This window comes from Fopius arisanus, unplaced genomic scaffold (assembly GCF_000806365.1).
Source record: "Fopius arisanus strain USDA-PBARC FA_bdor unplaced genomic scaffold, ASM80636v1 scaffold00025, whole genome shotgun sequence".
NCBI classification, from domain to species: domain Eukaryota; kingdom Metazoa; phylum Arthropoda; class Insecta; order Hymenoptera; family Braconidae; genus Fopius; species Fopius arisanus.
This window is the reverse complement of record NW_011887764.1, coordinates 542,959-567,966: the sequence shown is the minus strand read 5'-3', so window position 1 is coordinate 567,966 and position 25,008 is coordinate 542,959. Positions and strand designations below refer to the sequence as shown.

The 25,008-nt window shown below is 34.5% G+C and overlaps 3 protein-coding genes across 7 annotated transcripts; 1 reads left to right on the top strand and 2 right to left on the bottom strand.

Annotated features, from left to right (window-relative positions):
* Positions 1–1,118: 1,118 nt before the first annotated feature.
* Positions 1,119–7,438, bottom strand: PAN3 (Poly(A) specific ribonuclease subunit PAN3). 2 transcript variants are annotated; one of them, XM_011301913.1, is made up of 10 exons: positions 7,203–7,438; positions 6,832–7,124; positions 5,338–5,527; positions 4,630–4,884; positions 4,076–4,442; positions 3,464–3,580; positions 3,145–3,384; positions 2,207–2,489; positions 1,660–2,014; positions 1,119–1,546 (listed from the first exon to the last, which is right to left on the bottom strand). In XM_011301913.1, the coding sequence occupies exons 3-10, from the start codon at positions 5,413–5,415 to the stop codon at positions 1,430–1,432; spliced, it is 1,812 nt and encodes a 603-aa protein (XP_011300215.1). In that variant the 5' UTR covers positions 5,416–5,527; positions 6,832–7,124; positions 7,203–7,438; the 3' UTR covers positions 1,119–1,429. The 2 variants fall into 2 exon arrangements, with proteins under 2 accessions (XP_011300215.1, XP_011300214.1); XM_011301912.1 differs by having other exon boundaries at positions 6,832–7,438.
* A 148-nt stretch (positions 7,439–7,586) lies between these two features.
* On the top strand, positions 7,587–8,710 carry Rpb10 (DNA-directed RNA polymerases I, II, and III subunit Rpb10). Its single transcript, XM_011301914.1, has 2 exons — positions 7,587–7,832; positions 8,232–8,710. The coding sequence occupies exons 1-2, from the start codon at positions 7,738–7,740 to the stop codon at positions 8,338–8,340; spliced, it is 204 nt and encodes a 67-aa protein (XP_011300216.1). The 5' UTR covers positions 7,587–7,737; the 3' UTR covers positions 8,341–8,710.
* path (pathetic) lies at positions 8,663–23,240 on the bottom strand. Of its 4 annotated transcripts, none has more exons than XM_011301915.1 (9): positions 22,925–23,240; positions 15,618–15,664; positions 15,211–15,296; positions 12,675–12,770; positions 12,355–12,505; positions 12,150–12,271; positions 11,191–11,820; positions 10,464–10,630; positions 8,663–10,270 (listed from the first exon to the last, which is right to left on the bottom strand). In XM_011301915.1, the coding sequence occupies exons 2-9, from the start codon at positions 15,618–15,620 to the stop codon at positions 10,020–10,022; spliced, it is 1,506 nt and encodes a 501-aa protein (XP_011300217.1). In that variant the 5' UTR covers positions 15,621–15,664; positions 22,925–23,240; the 3' UTR covers positions 8,663–10,019. The 4 variants fall into 4 exon arrangements, with proteins under 4 accessions (XP_011300217.1, XP_011300220.1, XP_011300218.1 ...); XM_011301918.1 differs by lacking the exon at positions 22,925–23,240 and adding an exon at positions 15,902–15,923; XM_011301916.1 differs by lacking the exon at positions 22,925–23,240 and adding an exon at positions 15,777–15,835.
* Between the last annotated feature and the right edge of the window lie 1,768 nt (positions 23,241–25,008).

Below are 25,008 nucleotides of genomic sequence, written 5' to 3'. Positions count from 1 at the left end.
ATTCTTCGATAATTCAATTTTTATCTTGAAAAATACGTTTCTTCCGGGGCTTCAGACTCCAGCAATCACTGGGTTAGTGAGGAGAGATTCTTAAAAACTATTGCACTGATACCCTTGGAGATGAGGAGCGAGACAGGAAGGAAATTGCTGGGCATTAACACAATTAAATGAGATGATTGTCGCCGACATTATGCTGACATCTCTCGAGTTGCTTTCCCTCTTTGGCTTCCCCTCTTTTTTTTTGTAGTGTTGCATATTTAGCTGATTCTTTTTCTCATTTTTTTCGACTGAGTGTGGGTGAAGCGAACAAATCACAGATTGGCTTGTGCGTCACACAATTGCCGAAGGAAATGAAATCAAGTTTGAGTGATTGCGGGACGGGAACAATTTCTAAATTTACTCGCTATCATTTCTATTTTTTTCGCTTACGAATAATCTCAGACTGGGAATTTCATAGTTAATGAGGAAATTCAGATGCATGTGAATTTTCGAAATGTCTCTAATCAATGAACTGGTTTTTTAAAAGTAAGCTATAATCTTCTGTATCGTAATACGATTGACTGAAATGATAATCGATTACCAATGATCGATTTTGCACCAGAAAATTGATACGAAAGACGTGGAAGTGGTAACTAATTAAATCGTGAGAAGCTTATAAATTATTCTGACTGATAATTTCATTAACTAATGGACTCAACGACGAAGTAAACTTTTACATTTTGAGGTAATACTTTGACGTTAAGGCTTTTACGTTATGAACTTGTGAATCGTCAATGAAAATACGGAATAATTGAATTCAATGAGGAACTTGATGATAATGACTAAATAAATAAAATCATTGATCCAATAATAAGTAATGAGACGACACGCTTATTTGCCTTCAAAAATAAACATTTATTTCAAAATGAATATCTTACGAGCTGATTTCAGTTTTCAGTTGTATTTTTTTTTTTCGTTTTCATTTCTTAATCTTAACACCGACTGTGTAGGGTTCCAAAAAAGTGTTTCCCGGTTTTATTTTCTGAATGTTTTGTTTTTCTTTTGTTCATCAGCGCGCCATGTACAACGATTAAATTCACATGAAAGGTTTACCTTAAAAATTGAATGACTCAACATGATTTTTCATTATAATCATTACGCGCCATGATACAATTATTATACACAATGAAAAAGAAAAAAAAGAAAAATAAAGAGATGTTCAGACTCCTTGGCAAAAATCACTTGACACGAGGAAAGAAGATACAACAATCTTCGTTAGTTATTGGAATTCATTCGTGTGAATTCGCACCTTCAAGACTGGTTAACTGATAAACTTTTAACGAAATAGTACCGCTAAATGTTCATATCACATTGTTGAATTTCATTTCAACCCGCTTTGTTTTTCTTCTTTTGTGGTGATGATCTGTGATGATTCTTCAATTTAATTCATTTAAGCGGCCTCCTTCGATGATTGCACGAGTTCGCCAAAGGAATTTTCCATACATTGTCTCAATTCCGCGTAACTCACCACTAATACACTTTGCTCGTCCCTTGACATTAGACAAATCTGCAGAGAAAATAAAAAGAAATTGATGGGAAAGAATATGAAACACCACCAAATAATATGTTTCACCACTTCATTGATCAGTTGGAATAAATTGCGAACTGAAAAATACTGACCTTATCTGGTGAACCACAGTCCAGCTTATTGAGACAGGAAACAACGTGAGCCATATCGAGCCACGGCTTGTCATCAGCAGTTACCTGATGAAAAACGTAATCCCTAAATAGTTTGAGCATATAACGATCACCGGTTTCAGCCCAGGTGACATCCATATTGTGCTCAGGTCTTTCGTTGACTGTTGCAAGTTTAACGAGTAACCTGAGCAGTCTACCATTCTCAAGCTCCTTCGAGAGTTCATTTTCAAGAACATCAGATCTTAATTGAACAGCATCAAGTTGTGTGTAGAAACGAGCACCAATCATTGGCATCAGGTCTGTCACGCTTTTTCTTGCCTGGTCAGAGAGCAAGTACCTAGAATGTAACATATAATCCCATTTATAAGTTCCTACTAAATGACGATCATTGGAATAATCAAATTCTTTGTTTAAATTCGAAGTTCGAAAAGTCCTTCTCCAAGGCCATTAGGTTCGGATATATGGGGCAGATCTCTTGACATTTTTACTTGATGTATGGATTGGTAGAGAGATGACAGAAAATACGAACAGAATAAAGTTACGGAGATCAGTTGAGTAGGTACGTGCGACGAGTTCTAATGATGCTTGTATATTGTCGCGATGGACGGCAAGTAGACTGCGACAGGCCAGTGCTAGGACCAATTTACCGAGAGCAATTAAATCCTCTTGCTGATAATGTAGAATAAGTGACAATGGGTTAGCTGCATTTCCATCGAATGTCACAACGTCAGGTACAGCTGCACAACTCAAACGTAATCGAGTCCGGGATGTTAAGAGGACCTTGGTTGGGTCTAAGCACCGGTATGCCACACCTGCAATTATTCATCGATGTTTTTTCATGAGAAAGAGATGAAAGAAACCTTTACCCCTCAAACAACGTCATTATGTTTTTGGTTTTAGTTTCCTAAAGTTATCGGATCGTTAAATTTACATGCCTCGATGGAAATAATGACATCGTCTGGGAAATGAAAATATAAAATTGTGCAGTTTTTTTATTCGATTATTATGAGTGGGACGTCATTATTTTCAGTACAATAAAAGGAGAAATGTGCGGATTATGCGTGAATTTCTGTGAACATCTCTCGCATAATTTTATTAATAACCCTTAATGACGGAATATGAAGCATTAGGGAAAAATTCTGCACGAAAAGGCCGCTCGTTGTTTCCTCTCAGTACTCCGGGAAATTCAAAGAATTCTGTAGTTAACATGGAGTAGAATAAAAACTCGACTCACTGAGGTTTGTCTGTAGGTTTCTGCAGCGGATATGAGACAAGTTTAAGTAGGAAGCCCGAGGATTCAACTCTGAGGTAAAAGAACCACAAATACGGAGAATTTATGAAATGAAAAAGTAAAATTTAAAGGAATTCATGAGCTGAGTGAAATTATACGCTTTTCATCTAATGGAAAATGAACTTATTAAATGTATTCGATGAATTAATTTCAATTCATCCAGAAAATAAACTCACCACCAGCATGGATGACTCGTAACGCAGCCGTAAGTTGAATAATATAGCTCCAAATAACACTCTCTGGTAACATACTATTATGCTGTTGTCTGAGTATTGTATTCTTAGTGTGACTGTATGGACGTGGAGCACTGGGATCAGACATGAATGGATCCGCGTACCCATTGAGTTCAGAGGCTGAGAAGTGTTTGCTCAGGAGAGTTTCAGCCCCAGGATGGTAATCATAAACGAATACCATGGCTGTAATTTTTATGAGCAGTCATTACCGGATTCCCGCACGATATTGATGAATAATTTGGATAATACTTAGACTACACACAATGATCACCAAAGGCTTTGGTCGTAAAGACCTCCAGCAACTGGACTAAATTTGTATGCGATATGCGTTTCCACATATCAACAAGTACCATACACTTCGTATTGCCCAAACGAAAGTCTGTGGAGAAAAAAATTTCATATCAGTATCAATAATTGACCACATGAAGAAAAAAAAAAGAAAGTGAGCAGATTTGTTTCTTTTTTTTGGAAATATTTTTTAGAATATAGGTTTTTCGAAATATTAACCGCATTAACGAATACTTCATTAGAATTATCTGGAATAATCCGTGCCTGAAATTATTGGAAAATTAATCTCCCATAATTCTGTAATCTGCTACATAATACTCTTGGACATATCTCTGAAACTAATGGAAAAAATAAAGTTTTTACCAGAAACTTTTCCATGGAGCTAATGGAGAACTACAAAAAAATTCTTAACAAAAATTTCATCACTTCTCTTAGTTTCTGAGATAATGTCGGAAAATTCACTGAAGATCCGAGTCAGCTTAACTTGTTTTATGATTTCACGAAAAAATTCAACAGAATTTATTCGCTCTGTTGATGAAATTCCAAGTATAACTGATGAATAATGTACCATAGGATGAAGACATACCATGAACACGACGTAAACAGTAACGAGTCCCATTCTTGAGACTTGTTGCTTTATACGTCGATGTTTGATATCCAAGGACAGTTGATGCTGGTTTGTGTATCGGCTCAAGTGGACACAATTCGTGATAATTATCAACTTCAGTTGGTAAATCTGGGAATTGGTTGGGATCAGGTTGCGTAAGTGTCAGGGTATTTTTGTGGAGTATGTCCATACGCAGATTAGCACTGACGAAGAAACTTGGATTCGCTTGAGGTGGAGGAGTGGACGGTGCCGATGAACTGTTTGATGGAGTCACTTTCGTTGGTTTCACCGTCTGCAAATGGCTGGGGGTACCTGGGTACACATAGCCCACCTGCCCTGGCCCAATCTGTTGAATGTCCAATCAAGTCAAGAAATATTTCTACACTAATATCCAATCAAATCAAATCAGTGGCATAATATTGAGTTGAATAAATACCAAAATAATTTGAACTTCTTCTAGTCATTATTTTTTTATAATTTTTGTGGTAGAATTATTAATAAATATAAAATAATAATAATGTCATTGGACTCACTTCATTTCCGTCGTCATTGGCGGTTGGATCCCCAGTGGCATTGCCAACGTAAAAATACGTAGTACCTCCAACATTCTCCTGGGAATGATAAGAATTACCAAATAAGTTTGGCGAACTGCTATTACTTCCAGCCAGCCCTCGTCCTGGCACAAACTCTGGACTGGCTGCTGCTTTCTTACTAGACTCGAGGGATAAGTTTGACAGATGCTTGGTTACTGTGCTCGCATTCAGTGTCGTCGCTGGACTCTGACGATTCTGCTTCCAATAATAATTTCAATAATCATTAATTACAAAGGATAATCAGCAAACGTTATAAAAATCAGCAGTCAGGTGGTAAAATTATCCGATTGAAGTATATGATTCAATTTCATATTCATGTTACGATTGTTTTTGTAAAAAAAGGGAATAATTATAAAACATGCCTTTATGCAAACATTATTTTCTCAATTGAATCTTAAATAAAAATTCTTTGAAGAAGAAATGAGTAATTTCATTTCAAGTATATTTTTAAATATTTATAAATTTGAGTAGGGAACAGTTGGAAGATATGGCAGGTGAAGATATCCATAAAATCGATTTTAGTTCATGATAATATGAATTTTCACTCTGAATTGTGACTGGTTCCTGGAAGGGGGGATAACGATTGGATATTGGCTAATTTTACCACTTAGCTACTGGAATTAAATTTCACTGAATCAGTTTCATCACCATATAAGTAGCAAGTTTGGATTCCAAGGGAACTACGTTAGTTTGGGGGGTATAAGCAACGAACATCGATGGGTCCATTTTGCCCCCTGCCTCTGCATTTACACCTCCCCAATTCCAATTGTCGATCAAATATTCACGAAGAAATGCTCAAGAATTCGTATAAATAAAGGTTTCTGAATAATCATTGAATCTGTAACAGAAAACAATCAATTAAGGATCTTAATTGAAAATTCTGTATTGGAGTGCATATAACATGACTATAAATTTCCAATGACAATCATTAATTATGGATTTTAGCCAAAAATTGCAAGGAACGCCTCGGAGCGATGGTCTCCAAATCGGTCTCGCACGACTTGACAAAGAAATTTGTTGAAAAGAATTTTGAAGAAAAATTCGAAATGAATAATCTCAAGGACCTCGTTGAGAAAATTTATTGTCAAACCGGACTCCTGACCTTTCCGGCTAAAATAATCAGTGATTTGAAGGAATACGAGATTACAGTTACAAAAGCTTCTCAAGTTTAATATTCATACAGAATTCTGTGGATGTGAATAATCGATCTGAATATCACAATCGATTATCTTACTTGCCCCAGTAAAATCCCTCCGGAATGCATAAACAAATGCCTGTGATAAATAAATTTGAATGACAAATTATTCGATGTTGAGTGCTGAATCGGAAGCACATCCTCATTTCCATTCGCATCTCCAATAAAGTTTAAAAAAATCTGGAGGGAAATCTAAAATCGGCATTCATTTTCATATGAAGTGGTAAAATAAAATAGGAATTGAATTTAAACGCTTATACTTTATAATTGAATGAAATTGTTACATTTTGTCACGAGTTTTATTGCCACAATTCGAAAAAAAAGTCCAGGTTTTCAATGAAAAATCTCTCAATACTCGTTCCATCCATAACAAAAAAATAATAATGATACTTTTAATAACACTAAGACGTAATATTAAACATCATAACTTGGATTAAAATTTTCATTAATAATAAATATGAATTATCCCACAACCAGGTAATTTCAACGGAAAATATATTTTTAGTTGTCTTCAATTTTATAAATAATTGATGAAGAAATCCCCCTCAATTTTATTACCCCATAACCAGAGTAGCAAATATAAATCCAGTACGAATAATCCAATAAATTCTAGCACATTTAGTTGAAATCTTTGTGAATTTTTTACGGAGTCGTAGAGCACTTGAAAAACAAGAGTCCCTGGGCATCAACAAACACAAGCCTCCCCCCACCAGAAGGAATAAATCCCCCCAATGGAACATCGCCGAATGACTCCCCCAAAATCGGTAAATCTACATCGCCAGAAAAATCCTGTAGAAATCCTGTAAAAATGCCAAACCAAACTAAACGTCCGATCTGAGTTCGACAAGCATAAGCAATGGCAGCTGATTTTGACAATACACCAAAGAAAAAAAAAAGCCCACAAGATAACCTTGACAGTAAACCCCTGAAATCCCACATAAACTCACCCGATAAAACCTCCGAAAAGCCTCCAACAAGTCTCTCCCCCAGTTCCCCACAATAGCCCTCAGATGCAACCAACAATATCACTCATAAAATGACAAAAAAACAACAGAAGATGAAGGATAAATGCTGGTGTTAAGGTACGCGGTTGAACATAACCCAGCAAGTTAGGCTGTGGTGTTCTGTTCTGTCAGTGACGTCGCGTCAATTTGAGGCGCGAAAATACTCAGCTATTTTTTTCTCCCCCAGTCTCTTTTATTTTTCAATTCTCTCTCTCGTCGTATTTACACACAGTCACCTACGCACAAGAGTTGATTGGGTAAACAAAAGATAAAAGATATTATATTTGTGCGTATGATAAACAGTTGAGCCTGACCGTTGGAGATAGTATTTTGTTAAGACGACTGTAGTTGACGAGACAAAGGCGAATGTGTGCTGTTTTCCCCCCTCTACACAAAAAACCGATTCGATCCTGTGTGTTTATGGTGTTTCTCTCCCTTGGTTGCTTCGTCCTATGATTGTCTCTTTTTTTAGTGTTGGAGAGAGTATACGGTTGTCTCACTCCCTCAATTCGATCGTCTCATACCTTTTGCCCCCTTCGTCCTCCTCACCCTGTGGCGATGCCGCTGACTGGAGCGCTCACCCACTGGCGTCGTGCACCAGCTGGTTGTCATACGTCACATCCTATTCAACAGTTCACATTGACGACACCAGTGTCGCTTCGTCCCCCACTTTTTTCCAAATCACCATTTTTCAATCGTTGCAACCAAAGAGGATTGACTAACCTAGAGGCTCAGTTCTGGGGATTTGATAAATTTACCTCCAACCGCTCAAAACCTTTTTTTTTATTATTTAATTTTATCAATAACACACCTATTCAAAAAATCCAAGGTTGAGATATTCCTGACATCATGATCATTCCTGTTCGCTGCTTCACCTGTGGAAAAGTCATCGGAAATAAGTGGGAGGCGTACTTGGGACTTCTGCAAGCAGAGTATACCGAGGGGTATTTGTTCTAACCTCTAGAATTTTCTACATTTTCTTCATAATTATCATTGGTGCTTTTATTTCTCCGAATTCCCCTAATATTCAAATATTTGGAGGAATTGTTTATATGTGAATGTAACTTCTCTCATCAGTATTGGTTCTTTCTAAATTATGCATTTTCTATTGAAAAGAGTCTTCAATGATTCCTTGATGTTAAAAATTCCTTGATTTTAAACTCCCCGGGAGAAATATGGGATCAATCTTTAATGGATTTAACTCAAGAAAGTCATAGTAAAGGCTTTAAGATAGAACCTTCAGCCAAGTGGCACATCTATAGAATTTTTCATTATTTGGAATTTCTGTTCACTCTGAAAATGTTCACTCAAATTGTAAGATTAATTAATTGTAAATGTTTCAGTGACGCTCTGGATGCATTGGGATTGAAAAGATACTGCTGTCGCAGAATGCTGCTGGGGCACGTAGATCTCATCGAAAAATTACTGAATTACGCTCCTCTCGAGAAATGAAATGAACATTGGAATTGGAATTCATGTGATTATCTCGTTATGACCTGATCCAGTTTCCTCGTGAACTTTGATCATCGATCATTACAAATTTTTAATTTTACTCATGAAAAACAATTAATTTAAGTGGCATCGTCGTCATAAGTCATGTAGAAGTTCATTTCATGTTATTTAATTATATAAGATTATATAAGATCCTTTCAATTAAATTATAATATGATTGATTTCCGGTGTTCAAGCGATAATTCTACATACGATAAGTTCTGGAGTACATTATTAAAATAAATCGCAATCGGGTAATATCAAGGATAAAGAAAAACACCAATTATAAGTTCATCATGTACTTTCAATATTAAAAATTGTTCTCAACAAATCGTCTGATAACAGTAATTTTCATTTTTCATTCCACACCTATCATAAACTTTCATTTGATTCTTAATAATTACCTGAAAATTGGTCATAAGTATTCTTTTTCAGTTTGGTACAAAGATTATTTTTCTTAATTTCGAATACTGATCAATTTGATATACGATTATAAAAAAAATATATACTCAGCATCTAATTTCCAAAAATTGAAGCTTTAAGTATCCAAAGGAAAATTGTTCAATTGACATCAAGTATTTGCTGATAAAAAACTAATCTCCTTAATGAACTTACAATCTAATACTTTCATTGTATTACATCGATGATTTTGCTCATGGAGACAGCAGCAATAAAATTCGGGGGAAGCTAAAACTGTAGAAAAAATTATGTACATAATTGGCGGGATTCGTGATGATCAGCCGATAATTATCGAGTGCCATTTCATCAGTTTGAAAGTATCAAGTTGTCTATTTCCAGCTGTAAAATCTATTGTTTTTCAACTTTGATGGGTCGTACACAAAGTTACAAGCATATTGCATTTATTTCCCCTCCAAGCATGCTATTTACCCTCAATAATGCACTACTATTCGAATATTTGTCATTGCAAGTTGAAAGGCATATCCTGCTGTTGCTAAATGCTGTATTCACCAGTAACGTAATAAAAACATTTCTGCTCCGAGACTGTATCGATGATGAGAAATCTCGAGAGGAAACTTCAAAAGTTACTGACAGCTACTACAAATGGCCCCTGACATTTCCCCACACAATTGTTCATTTCCAAGATAATCATCGACATTAATTTGCATTCAACTTAGCTCAGTTTATTGATTATCAAATTAACTAATTCACTAAATTACTCGTTAATGAACACTTACGAAGAAATATCAAAAGAGTTTTGTGGAGAAAACATTGTCAATTACAAAAAAGATCCTTTGATATTTTGTTATTCAATTGATTGTTGCTGAATGAATATTAGTGGATAATTTAACATGATTATTCAACTTTACTAATGAACAAGAAAATACCCTTTCAAAATTCAAAACTAATAATTTGTATAATTAAAAAATGCTTCATTCATTTCTCCTGGATTCATTCGCAATTAGATAAAAAATCCATTTTCATTGTCAACGACAATAACGACACAATTGAATAATCGATGAATTAACAAATAAAAATTTCAACTAATACCATGAGCGAAGACTCTGCTGGTCACCGATTGTAAATTTGCATGCTTTATTGTAAGAGCCCCGGCGATGGCATTGAATGAATGGTCAATGCCCGATTACTCTTATCAGTGATTGAATTCTCCTATGTAACTATTAGTTGGTTGGTGTATAGGCTTTGATAATGCCTTCTATGGAGTCCTTAGAACCGAAGATGAGTGCCATCACTCCGATGAAGATGATTACGACATTTTTCATGATGATCCAATTGCATTTACCGAAACCCACGTCCCAGCAGGTGATGATTTCAATGGCTACTGGGATTAAAATTCCCAAGATTGAAAAGCAGAAGGCACCGATGAGACCGATCAGAGGAGCAATTGTGGGTACTGCTACAGCTAACAATACTGCAAATAAAAATTCCAATTTTATCAAATGAAACTATTCACGAAATATAGAAATTTGGAAAGTAATATGTGGAATTTTTCAGCATTAATTCATCCACTCCTCTCTAACATAAGTGATTTTAGACTTAGACTAGTTCTTAGATTGCCCCAGTGTTTGAGAGAAATGTATTCTTTAGAAATTGAAAAAACTTACCACAGCCAGTTACGAGTCCAGTTCTAACGATATAATTAGCTAATAGAGGTTTCTTCGTAAAACGATCCTTAAGGCCACTCCAGGCAATGTCCAGACATACGTAGAACTGTAGTCCAAAGGTGCAAAATACTGCGAGGGCAACTGCCAGTTTAACGATCTGAGCTGGGCTATAAAAAGAAATATCGAATCCATATTTAGAAAAAAAAATATTAATAAGCATTAAATGATAGTGTCAAAGGTTCAAGATAACGCATAAAAAAGAAAATTATCATGATAAAAGATAACGGCGATACGAAAAGTGTTTACAAAGACGTTGCAGTCCAAACCCAAAAATTGCCATGGAAGGCGGAAATATTAGATGGTCCGTGTGGTTTTGGCAAATATACGCGAATGGCAGAGTAATGATCGATTTTTCTGATTGTTAAAAAATCATACGACATATTTGTCGTTCTGACCAACGCTTCAGTAATAGATAACAGTTGCAAAGTAATTAGAATTTTCTATTTCGTAATGGATAAATATCTCTAAATGAGTAACTGAAAATGTTATAAAAGCCATAATTGCTTTTAAATGTATTTAGAAATCGATTACTATTTTCCTTTGAGGATTATTAATTTCTGATTTTTTCATATTTTTAAAAGGGAGAATAATGATAGCCACGACCACTGGTAATGATTTTTGATAAAAAATTGTGCTTGGACTTCTGATAGTGAATATCTCTACTTACATTTCGTGAATTGGCAAATCCTGAGTGATAATTTCCGCAGTGGAATTCGGATACTTGAGGTATCCCAGGAATCCCAAAAGAATATAAATAAGTGTAACACCAGACATTCCTTTACTAAGTACTCCGAATATGCCAACAAAGTGTTGAGGTGTCTTCATCTGGTTCTCTAGGGGCATAACAACGCCAATAGCTTCCATAGCAAAAATAGTGATACTGAAGAATTTGGGGAACTCTGTTAATGGTTTAACATAGGGTACTGTGTCCACTGGTGGCAAATCAATAACGAGGTAATAGAAAGTGATCCCTAATCCAGTTGCCATGAAAAGATTGGCAATCATGGATACAGGAGCCAGATACTTCAGATCTGGAATCCAAGTTAAGAGGATCAGTGGCAGTAAAAGGCACGCAATTGTCATTCTCTCGTCAATTCCCCCAACAGATTCTGCTGCTGGTGCTGCAGTTGTTATATTGTATGTTTGGTTGAATAACGCTTCTTGTGTGGAATTTACAGCTGTCATGACTGGATACATGTAGTGATTTATTATCTCTCGGAAATTCGCCGCTACTATCACGGCGTATACACTGCAGGTTCCGAAGTATGTTATGAATAAACTTATTTGGATTAAATATCTGGAACAAGCGATATTTATTGAATTAGTTTTATTATTAATGTTTTCAGAGGTATGATAGAGGTAGAGGTAATTTATTTATTTGTGTCCTATTAAATTATTTTCATCTTTTGATGAAATACGATTAACGAAAGTCTTTCCATTTTATTTTACTGTTTTAATAAAAGTTTTATAGTATGTTGATATTTTTTGGATAGAGCAACGCAATTTTTAATTGTCTCTATAAATTATATAATATATAATAAATTGCTCGTGAAAGACATCACACTGAAATACGTTGTGCGATAATGAAAATGAATGATATTTTATCTTTCAGCAAATAAAAATTACCTCGAGGGTTTCGAGAAACCTCGTAAGCAGCTCGGTCCATGCGCCAGAGATGCTTCCGCAATATCAGCAAAACTCATTTCCGTCCTCCGCGTTTTGTGATACAAAACATGTGCGCATTTTACCTGTTTGAGTAATGAGAAATATATAGTCCATTTGTCTTGAATTACATAGAGAATTGCCATTACTGCTGAGATATATTGCTCACCAGGATGTATGCGCAGTGCGTGCAAACAAATGCAACGAAAAATGTGGCGAATATTCCAACGATTAATCCAGCACTTCTGAATGCACATGGCATCGCCAGTATACCGGTTCCGAGCGATGCTTTGAGCAGATGTGTCAAGGTGTCACAGTCCCTGAAATGATCATTAAGACAATCGAGATTTAAAAATATTTGCCTAATTTTCCAAGACTTTACTGTGTAGTTTAATTTCCAATATTGATAACTGTGGGGTAGAGCTTGGGAATTTTCATTTTAGAAAATGAGCATAATGGTTTCAACCAAATTTTTATGAATAAACTTACGTTGTGGGATTGGGATGCCTTCGCTCAGTAAAAGGGTTGAATTCCTTCCCCGTGAGGCCGACCTCGGCATCTCTTGGTGTGACTTGTACTTTGTATCTACAAAAAAAAATTACAAATGAATGCGTTAATTACAGATTCATTTCGAAAATGGGTCTCAGGATGATTGGCATGGTTTATTAATTGTCCCTACTGACATGCATCAGTCGAATTGGATCGGATTCTATCAATTGAATACTGGAGATTATTGCGTCGTTGGAGAGAATGATAATCAATCGTATTTCTAATCGCGTACCCCAGTACTCGTTTCGATGTCTCATCGGGAACAATTGTTGTAATTTAATTATAATTGAACTGACGTGGAAGAATATCAAACCCATTGCGTCTGGCCGAAATCAAAGATTCAAAAACAGAATATCTATCAGACACTTTTAAAAGCCATATATATACCATATCTCCATCAGGATATTTCAGAAATTAGAAAAGGGGATGTAATTTGATTATCTCCATAATTACTTCATATTACTTGAAGTAAACCATCTAATACGATCGATCTGTCAAACGTTAAAATTTTTCTTGAATTAAATTAATTTTTTTTAATGCATAATATCATTAAATTGAGGATTGACGCCCCATGCAGAAATTCATGGAAGGAATAATTATTCCTTCCCACAGTTGTTTAGAAGATACAGTAGAACTTCATGTGCAGTCATCACTTAACACTCACAATTACAGGGAACCTTTTAATTAACGAAATTAATTACTTAATCTCATTTTCGTAAAACAAGGTTTTGACGCAGTCCTAATTCAATATCAGACTTCATTGACGCGAAAAAATGAATATGGCTGAGAGGAATACTCGGTGATAGATTCAGAAAATAAATTGTAGACTAATAATGACGGTAATTAAGATAATAATTACGACTGCTCCTCTTCGTCCACATTTTGTTGAATTGATTCGCCCATTTATCCTAACTTGAACTCTCCAACCTCTGTCCAACAACTAACTGCAGACATCTTTGCTCTTCTTTAAATACCCAAAATTCCTTGATGCTATCGTGTTTTTTTTATCTTTAATTTTCGAACGTTCCCCCAATCAGGAAACACCTCCCGCCATTCAAACAATCCAAAAACCTCTCCCTCTCTCTCCCCGTTGCACTAATAAAAATCCAATCTCTACTTTTTCCAATTATCAAATGATAATAGTATATCTATAACACCACAAAAATTTCGTCCCAAATTTGTTCACGTGTTTATGATTTTTACTGTGATAATCGCTCGTTATTGCCTGAGATCTCGTGGGTAATCCTCTACGAGGAAAAAACTCATTGAGTGTATTCCCTTCTTGAAGGCAACATAATATTATTTTCATATCTGCATGGAGAATTTAATTTCTCTTTCCAAATCACCAGAAAATTTCTAGAATTTTTTAGAATAACATGTTCTACACTTCTCCCTGTATTTACCAATCAACATCGAACTTTTATCCGGGAATTATGAGACAAACATAAAATATTGACACACGTCGGTCAAGATGCAGTTTTACTCTGTTTTGGTCTCATCATCATCAAACACAACTATTTTGTAAAAATGAATACGGAATTGTCCGTTAAAAAAAATTTAATTTTTAACAGTACGAATTTGTGTGAAATTTATGAATTAAATATGGATAAAATCAACTAATCTTCTAATATTCAATAAAATTATAGTTTTATGGAATGTATATGAACTTGTACATTTACTAAAAGTATCGAAAAATGGGGTAATAATTTCCAGAATTCTCAATTTATCAGAAATTCCGCGGAATTCAATTGTTAATTTTTCTTAATTGGCAATTTTATAAGATCATACAACATCAAAAATAGTTGCTATAAATAGATATTTAGAAACAGATAAGCTATGTTATGACCCACTCTTATGACTTCTTATCAAACTAAATTTAATAATTCAATGAACGTTTAGGAATTTTGGGAGAGACAACACGATTCATACATTAAACACAAAATACCGCCTGAGGGGCAAATTGAACCCAAAAGTCATGTCATATCAGCGGCGAGATGAATGAAAAGCGAATGACTGACTATAAATATAAAACTATGGAGATGATACTAGAATTCAACCAATTTCCTCATAGTTTGATACATAGTTACCTCGAAACGAGATTAAGGTAACAAATTCTCCCTTGTGCAATATTAGGAAAATGATTATTGTTCATTAACCATTTTATTAAATTCATTTTATTCAATCTTGTCTCGAGTATCTGAATTTTGACTAGTTTCACTAATAAAATAAAAACCTTAATTATCTATTTTTTCAGTTAAAAAATTGGGGATATATCTCTTTGAAATTTGCGTCAATAAAAAAATTAGAGAAAACATTTAGAATTAATTCCGAATTCGTCAAAGGGCTCTTGACATTTAATTAGAGTGTACAGAATATCATGAATTCTACATGCGAGTCGGAAATCGAAAGACTCATTGTCAACGACAGAATTATAAAGTATTCGCATCCTTAAATAAATTAAACTCAGGATACTTACTTAGCGGTGAGGACCCCATCCTTGAAATTTGAGCCATCCGTTGGCAAAAACTCGTCAAGCTCTGTCGGTACTTTGTTATTGTGATCCTGTGAATAACAATCGATTCCAAATTATTCATGAAAATATTAATTCTAATTCATTTTCTAAGACATCACAAATCTACTTCTTTGACAAATTAAACGAGTACAGCAAAGTTGTACTTTGTCGTTCATTCTTCTAAGGTAATCGTGCCATTCAGATAAATCACATTGAACCTCCTTTTACAGCTTAAAAAACCATACTGATAATTATAAATAATGGGAATATTCGGCTTAATCGCTTGTGAGTTATCAATGATAAACGGTCCGCATTACCCTATTGGCAGAGAACAGAACAAAGTTAAAATGTTACATAAATGTTGAGCTCACCATTTTTGTAGATCAGTACTTTGATTTGCCGATCCGTGTTCAACGACCTGCAATAACCAAAAATTATTTACAATATTATATATGAATATTCCACAGAAATATGAATAATACTTGTTATTCGGTATTTATCAATAAATGTCTCGAGCCAACGATAATTACACAATTTCAGCTGAACAGTTGGTTGATCTACTCTGATCGCTTGCTTACTGAGTCTCAATAATACCATTACAATCAGTCCCGCTGCTCTAAACCAATCATCACATGTTTTGATGCTGATAACTTACGTTTTCACGATAAGTACATTGTTATTCCGCAAAGCTATAATCCCTCGTCATTGACTTTGTCATCAAACATCGACGAAAAAATTGTACAAGAAACTGATTGCAAATTAAAAATTTTATTTCTAACGATCGAATCGCTTGTCATCGTCACGTCATATCTGACGCCTTCTAGATTTCTTGAAGTCATGGAATTTAATTGAGTTTATCTAGAGGATCGATTGGTGTCAGGTAATTTCGCAATCTTCATCTGGAATTTTCAGATGAATGATATCGATTCATACTCCTCAATATTTTGTCGATGAAGATTCTACAGTATCTTTTTTAAAGTGGTATGCGATTTTTCGACGATTTTTATTATTTCAATATTAAAATTTCTGAATTGCCGGTGAGTACGATTACTGTGCGCCAAAAGCTAAATTTTATGATTGATTTTTCCCCCTGTACGCTGGCAAATGCTGATGGAATCCAAGAGGAGAATTGTATAGGGGCAAAAAGAATAGCTAATAACCGGTTAGGGAGACCGACGAATCAGATGATTATTTTTCGGAACTAGAGCCTTCAGAATTGGGCTTAATCAGTCCAACAGGCCGACATTGGCGTGAGTTCTAAATAGATTTAACAAAATATTTTCTGGATTATTCTATCAGAACGAAAGCGCAACTGTTTTCATTTCCACAATATCATGCACAACCATCTTTGAATAAACAATTCATATTGAAATAAGTCGATAAAGCGTGGCTGTAATGACGTCAGTTTTACCGATTACCGCCTAACATCGTTTTACCATTTACAAAATATTTCTTTTGAAGAAAAATCATATGATGTCTTCTTCCAGGACAGATTGGAATTTATTTGTTCTCTGGAATGTCATCATGTTACTATCGACTATGTTTTTGGTAGCTATCTTTCAAACTCAAAGAGATAAGAATATTTCCTTCTCTACTCGGAAAACAAATAAAATGAAAACTCTAGAGGTGAGCTGCGATGAAAGGAAAATTAGCTCCTGTGAAGGACACATTGCCGGTGTGTATTTTCAGATTTTCACCAAGAATTGAATTATTTGGTTTATTTTCCATTAGTTTATATTGAAAATGACTTTATTTATGCTTGCAAAACTAAAAACAATTCTGACTCCGTAAATGATAAAAGAAATGAGGTATTTAATGACCGTTTTTAATTGAAATTTAATTCAAACTTATATATTAATAAAAATTCTCATATCATTGTAGAGTAGGAGTAAGATGTATATATATATGGAGTATTGTCGAATGTATCTCGTAGAGATTAATAAATCGAGATTTTTCTCGGTTTCACAGAGGAATGACTCTTTAAATCAATGCTAATTGCTGAACCACTGATGTAATCCCAGTCAACGGTCATTGTTCTATGTACGCTCGACCGAGTAACGGTTAAGTACTCTATATCTGGTAAACGTGAGACAACCGTTAAAACTCTTATTCTCATCCACGTGGATAGAAAAATTCACTAATAGTAAGAAATATGACTCCCAGAGATTCGTATGACTGGCGATAAAAAACACTTCCTTCCTCGTCGGGTAAGATTCCTTCCCGCGTAATTATTTCCCACGACTTTCTTTACACAGCTGAAAAAATCAATTTTTTATCAAGGAAAAATGATCCAGCATAATTTTAAGTTTATCGGAAACACGTGCCTCAAATGCACGTGTCTTCGAATGTTAAAGTAAACAATGAAATATCTGACGTATTCGCATGAAAAAGACCTTAAGTTCGTCCGTTTACTCTATCACATAATGAATAAACAATTTATTTGGGTCAATAATTATTCGAGAAAAAAATATTTTTCCGCGGTATGAACAAATAAAGAAATTAATGATCGCCAGCTGTGAGCAGAATACAATTTTGGAGACAGACGCCTGGGGAAGATGGATATAGAAATAATTACCTACTTTTCACTAATGGGGAGCTTTTGATGTAACCCTAATGCATAAAAATATATTACCAACTCCATTGGGGGTCACTAACTCCGAGAATAACTCAGAACATTGACTGCACAAAGCTGCATCGTAGGAGTGTAGCCCTATGACGCCGTAATGATTGAACGAAACCCCATAAGTACTCTAATTGCCCTCAAAGACTTTTTACTTTCTTCTCTAGTCTAGTATTATGAGGTACTTCCCCTTATTTCCATTTCCATTACCTTGAACTCTATCGGCACGGTCAGAAATATTCAATAATTCAATAAAATTTCAAAAAACTTAAATCTCTCGCAATGAAATCTACCAATGAAAATCGACTAGATTGATTTTGAAGACTTTTGTCAAGAGATTCTATACTTGTCCTAAATACACGAGTAATTTATTTTAAAAAGCAAGATAATTCATAAAATCAGATCGATTGCGGAAATTTGTCAATTTTTTTCAAGTTTTAAATTCAGTAGATTTTATTTTTACACTATTTTCAGTGAAAATTCTCTCAGTGTGTAATAACGTTGTCAAGGCTGCCAAGTTTAACATTTGAAAATAAAAGGGGACGTTTTTGGAATGCGAGTATTGGCAAAGTTGGCCCGACGTCGGATGCCACGTCACGGTGACGTATGCGCAGGTCAGTATGGAACGGAAAATAGAAGCGTTTGAGACGAGGCAAAAAATGACAATCCCACACCAGACATTCACTCTATTTTATCAATGCTAATGGAAATCTAGTACAAACCGGTTACTTCACACGATAAAATTCAAAAATGATGTATTCCATGATGATGCATACGAAAAAATACTTTATTCAAATGCATATGATACTTGATGTTATATTATGTACTTGATGCTAATATATTCCACGTGGAATATCATACATGATTCAGATGATGCTTCAACAATTTTAGTTTTCAAAAAAGAATTTATATATCAAATAGGTATTTAAATATTACATATATACTGGCGAAAATTGCAATACGCCACATATATGTCGTATATAATTACTTTCATGCATATCTTTTCCATCCGGGTTTCTTCACTTTTATTTATTTATTGGGGAGAGTAGATTAATTTTTTCATCCTCAAAATTGTTGAAAATATCAATCTCTTCGATTAAGCATAATTAAAAAATTCTGGATGAAATTGCATAATTGTTATAATGAAGAATTATGTATAAATTATACTTGAGTCAAGTATATTTTTTGTGTCGAGTATTCATACTGTCTTATCTCTTTGCGCTACTTCATATGTTTACCCCGAGTGAATTAACATAAGTCTACATTTCTTGAGTAATTGAAGAACTGAGGAAATTAATCAAATATTTCGATAATTGTTATGGTGATGCAGGATTTTGGGTCAAGGGTTGCCCACATCTGCGATAAAAAAGTGGTAGGAGTCAGGGGAAAATTTCTGGTTTCACTTTTCAATAATTAATAATGGCAGGATATTCATTCATTCCTCGTTTTATCTGAATTATGAGAGTTTACTATCTGAATGCCTCAATATCTAAATGGATAATTCAAGGCTGGCACTTTATTATTTCAGTTTCGTGGAATAAATGCAAAAATATTTTATGGAAAGAATGACATGTGTTATGAACACGGAGATATGATTAAGAATTATTGTTACGAACGTCGTGATTTATTTTATTATTTTAATATAAAGGGCGTGGAATTATGTAAATTATTGAATATAGTGGCACTTTTAAAAATTTTCAAGCAAACTGATTTTCCGTACTGTTTCTCATGATGTCTTATCTGAGAATTGATTCTGTATAATTTTCAAATTCAAAAACTTGAAAATCTGCCAACACTTTGCAAGTGAAAAAACCCCTGTCGCAACAAGCCAAAAATATACCACTTTATTATTTTCACTGACACATTTTGTCACTTTTGACGGATTTCTATCGATCCTCATAGCTAGAATAATTTATAATAAAAATTGAATAATGTTGCGTACATAAATAAATAACTAATCTTGACATTATACAGCTATTGTGTTCGTCCATGTTTATGCAAATTCTCGACAGAAAATTTCCTCATTCCCTCCCAAAAAAATTGCATAACCAGCGAAATTTCAACTTTTATCTAGACTATTCTTATAGCAATTATAATTCTCGATTCGAACAATGTGAAAGCTGAAAAATTGATTATTTACAACACAAATAATCATTTTCCGAAAATATCATTTTTTTCATATCCTATAGAAATATCAGAGTAATCTGTTTGACAAATTGTTAAACAATTTATCCCCGTCTTCAAGACAAGTATAAGATTTCAAAGGTACGAAATTAATTTCGTTCTCAATGTCAGATATTTTCATATCCCCAATTCTTGCCTCATGATTTTTTTAATCCAAATTGGAAATGTATTTGTAAGAGAAATTTTCTTTTCAATGTAATGAATTAATTGTGCCGCCTCATTGCTCAACATCCCCTAATTATCCCCAATTTATCACATTGAGCAAGACGAGGGGAACATCTCAACACGGATTAATTGTTTGATAACAGTTCCTGCGAACTCGTCCACTTCTAGTATTGAAAGTATACAATGAAGGAACGAGCAATTTTCATATTGTGCTATGCATTTTGCCAGTTAGCCAATCGTACTACATTGTCGGTGCTTGACCGATCTTCTTCATTGCTCCAAAACGATGTAGTTAACACGAGGATAACCTCCTATGTTACTACAGCCGTTAAAATCCATCACGAGACGCGAGTTTCTTCAATAATCAATATAGCTGTGCGATAAATTTAGATTATTCAAACATTTCCCTATGTATTTCGAGATACTCCGCCGGACTTCCTTGTTATAACAATAATCAATGATTCAATCTCTACCACTTGCCACATACCGGTACTCTTACCTTGACCATGATTTATATATCCCCGATATTATATATTCAATGCTCCGCGAAAAAGTTAAAAATTAAAATAAAAATGACATGAAAGTTGCGTAATCACCGATTCAAAATAAACGTCACCATAAAAAAACACAACAAAAACGGAAACTTTTTTAAAACGGCTGAATTATTCCTGAATTGTTAAAATAGATATGCAGCCCCTAATATTGAATTATAAACTATACTTTGGAATTATTTGTGGAACTCAGGTATTTTTAAGAATTGAACCATTGAATAGTCCTTTGACAATTGATGACAATTCTTGAAATTCAATAGAAAAATGAAAAAAAAAACCAATGATTCACGTCTACGCGAAAATAAATAGCTTTCCCGTTATACCCTGACTTTTACAGTACACCGCAACTCTGACGTATAATTAGTCTGTGTTATTGTGCCAGTACGTGTTGCTTTTATCTTCCTCAAATACCCGGCGCCTCTTGTCCACACGGTTACACGAATACTCAACTACAAAACCACCATTTTCCCTATTTTCAATTTCATTTTTTTTCAATAAAAACATCCCTCTCAAAACCAATAAAATGAAAGTCACTGAACTGCTGAATAGAATTCCGTTGGAAAAACAAAAAAAAAATTCCACTTATTTTCGTTTTCTGCGCTTCCCTCATGCTAACGAAATAAATAAAAACAATGGCCAACTGTAATTCATAAAAAAACTCGGGGGTCAATGTTATCATTTCCTGTTCGCCGATATAAATCCGAGATATCTCAAGTGCACATGCATATCGATTAATTAAATTTCCATATGGGAAAGAATTCAACTAAACAGAAGACGTATGTTAATAAATCGTATGGAAATCTTCGATACGGATTGCGTATAAAAATTCTGTATGATTATCTTACGAAATATTAGAATAACAATCTTGATTATCTATTTACCAATTAAATTTGCTAAGGACGAAAGAATCCGCAATATAAATTGTTCTGCACATTTCCTGGTGCCAAATGAATTAACTAGGCAGAAATAAATTTATTTAGAATAATTTATTTTTACGCAAATCTCTATGACTGGACACCATTGCAGGATCTACAGACGTTTTAAATTACCGCCAAATATTGACCGAACTGGACTGTAAAAATTCACGATAACAAGTCGTCACTGCATTATCACTCGTACCATAAACCTATCTTTATGCTGCTACCACGTGTTTCGATTTGGCAGCTAGTGTCTTTTAAATCCATGACGAAATATGCGAATTCACATGCAGTTTCAATTTTCCCATGTGTCACGAATGGATTACGCTAATTCTATCAGTCTCTTGAATTTGAAGACTTCCGCAATAGCTATGCATATTAAAATTATTCGTTCTAGATATTCTAAATATAATATGGAGTTTGATCTTTCACTCGTTGGAAACGATGCGCATTGAAATTTCTTTTTTTTTAATTTACGTGTGATAATTCCACGGGAGAATTTCAAATTGACAAATAAAACTTCATCTATTATTCTCCCTATGCTAACGAGTTGAATTAAAATAGTGTCAATACACTGGAATTCATGAAGAAACTTGGAGGTCAAAGTTATCACCTCCCGCTGGCAGACATAAATCCGAGATACTTCATGTGCCCATTCATATGGATTTATTTAATTTTTACAGGAAAAAATTGAACTCCACAGATTGAACTCAACTCAATTTCCATTGAACGCAAGTCTTTCTCCCACACCCGCATGATATTAATACATAATTATTCATGTTAATTTGGCTCGGTTGAATGATGTGACATTATTGCATAGAATGAATTTGTTCGATTATCAATCGATAATTCTAATTGAAGTTAAAGCGACAAGCTTTTTTTGTTCACCCCCCCCCAAGTCGATACGATTGCATCATGCACCTCAAATTACATCCCATTAAATTTCCGGCGTCTATTTCCCGCGTCAGCTTGAAAAATTCACGAATTGGCGAATGCATTATCATCAAAAACCAAGATGACTTTTTTTATTCATCACCACGTGGTTGATACCAGCTGCGCGAAGCCTCCAACTGCATGACGAAACACGTGAATTCACTTGCATATAACTGCATTTTCCCCATATGCCGCAAATAAATGACACTTTAATTCAACCCATCAATTTCACTTGAAAATTACCACAAGCCATAGCGCTAATTATAGTGCAGAATTAATGATTGAATAAAATGAAATGTGGAACTTACCAAAAAAAAATGATGCGCCGGTTTTCTCGATGTCAGAGCCGAATTAACAATTTTTCACATAAAATCGTAAACTCATCACTGAAGAAATACTTGGGGATGATTGAGGTGCACTTTTGTGACAGTGGAGTTGTCCAGAGTATTCGGTAATTGTAATGTAAATGCAGGAAACAAGCGATGAAAAAGGCGGTGTTGAAGGAACGACGCGTTTCCACGGATGTTCGTGGCTAGAATAAGCCTCGGTAGACGGCTTTTTTTACAACACGAGTTCGTCAAGGGGGGATGGCAGGTATTGACTTTACGGTGAAGACCACCAGGGGCGCCTCCTACGTACCCCGCCAACCCGACAATTCTACATTCAGAAAAAAAAACGACTAAACTGAGAAAAATCATTATTTTTTCCAAGTTCATTTACAAATGACCGGACGTGTGGGGTAACATGGACATATTTTTTTTTGGGACTTAGAATTTTTTTTTTCATGATACAATAATATGATAACAATAATAATATGCAATAGTTATACGTAGGTAATTATAATATGTGGGGTTTTGGGGTTTCACTTTCACGTATGTATACAATAATAATTATAATAATATGATATTTGGATTTTTACAAAATCGACATAAAATCGATTTGGGGTAATATGGAGATATTTTCATTTAAAACTTGTGGTTACAATTGTTCGGCGCCCTTTTGCCCATAATTCACGATTTTTCATTTCTCTGGCGGTTTTGCATTTCGTCATTTTTTAATGACTCGCGGAATTTCGTGGTTTGTCTGATCATTTTCAATGATTTTATCTTTATGTTCAGAGAAATCGATCCCGCCAATTTCGCCTTGAGAATATTATAGTAAGGTAGAGACTAAAAGAAAAAAAAATCGTTTCAACTAGTTAATCACGAATTATCAACATAGTACTCCTCCTCAAATTAATTTATTGATGATTCAATAAAAAAATGATTGATGCAATAAATTGTTATCACGTATGTATCAGAACGAGATAAATCCTCCAATCTCGACTCTCGGCTTGATCACAATATTATTCGAGTTATGAAATGGATTTTGCACTTAAGCCATAATCACTTGTATCTTTGACATTGTTTGGGTTAGTAATAGCCATTCACTAACTTGTTGACATTTGTTGCCTCAAGAATGAGAATATTCATAGTTTTCAAAAATCATTAGGTGCAAAAATTTTATCTGCATGCAGTATCAGAAGGCCGGGGTGTGACGTCGACGGAAAACTCGTGACGCACGAAGTAAAATCGATAAGCAATGATAACGATCCCACTGGCGCCCTGCTGAGTAACTTTCTCCCCTTCTATCTCTAATTTTCACAATTACTTCCATTCATACTCATGTTATCTCAGGTAATCCGGATATTTTTACAAAATCCCCAGATACTCCATTTCTATTCCTGGCAAGCCAGCACTCTTGACGCAGGGGTGAAAGGTCCTTTTCTTCTACTTATTTTGTAGTTATTTTCAAAAATTCAGGTTTCCTCAGATTTTTCGTCATTCTCGTATTTTTAGAGTGTAGAGAGGAAAGGAGAGAGTGAATGATGCAATCAGCCCGCATTTTAAACCACTCTTTCAGGGTTTATTTTTATATAGCGGGGAAAAATGATCGGACTGGTCAAATAAGACAATATATTTACTTTCAAATCAATTTTAATATTTTGTATCATTCTCATATATATTTTAGATAATTGTAGATGTTCTAGGTAATTTGTTGGGATTTTATGTAAATAAACTGTATGATCACTCAAAATAAAAATAAAAAGTTAATAGGGGGTTGGATTTTTTGCTGAACTCGAAATTATCAGGCTGTCTCACGTAACATATTTCCTTCGTTATAAGAGATGTCTTTGAAATTATGTAGCAAATTTGCTTACTTTCTAGGTAATTACCCACGCAGAAAAGATTTCATATTCAATAAAATTCACCTTATCTATTACTACTGGATTATTATTACAAAATCTCATTACACAATTTCCCTGGATTTTTTTTCGTGATTTATTACCAAAGATAATAGGAAACCTCATCCAATCAAGTAATGAATAAGAGACCTCGCCTAGTTTTCCAAT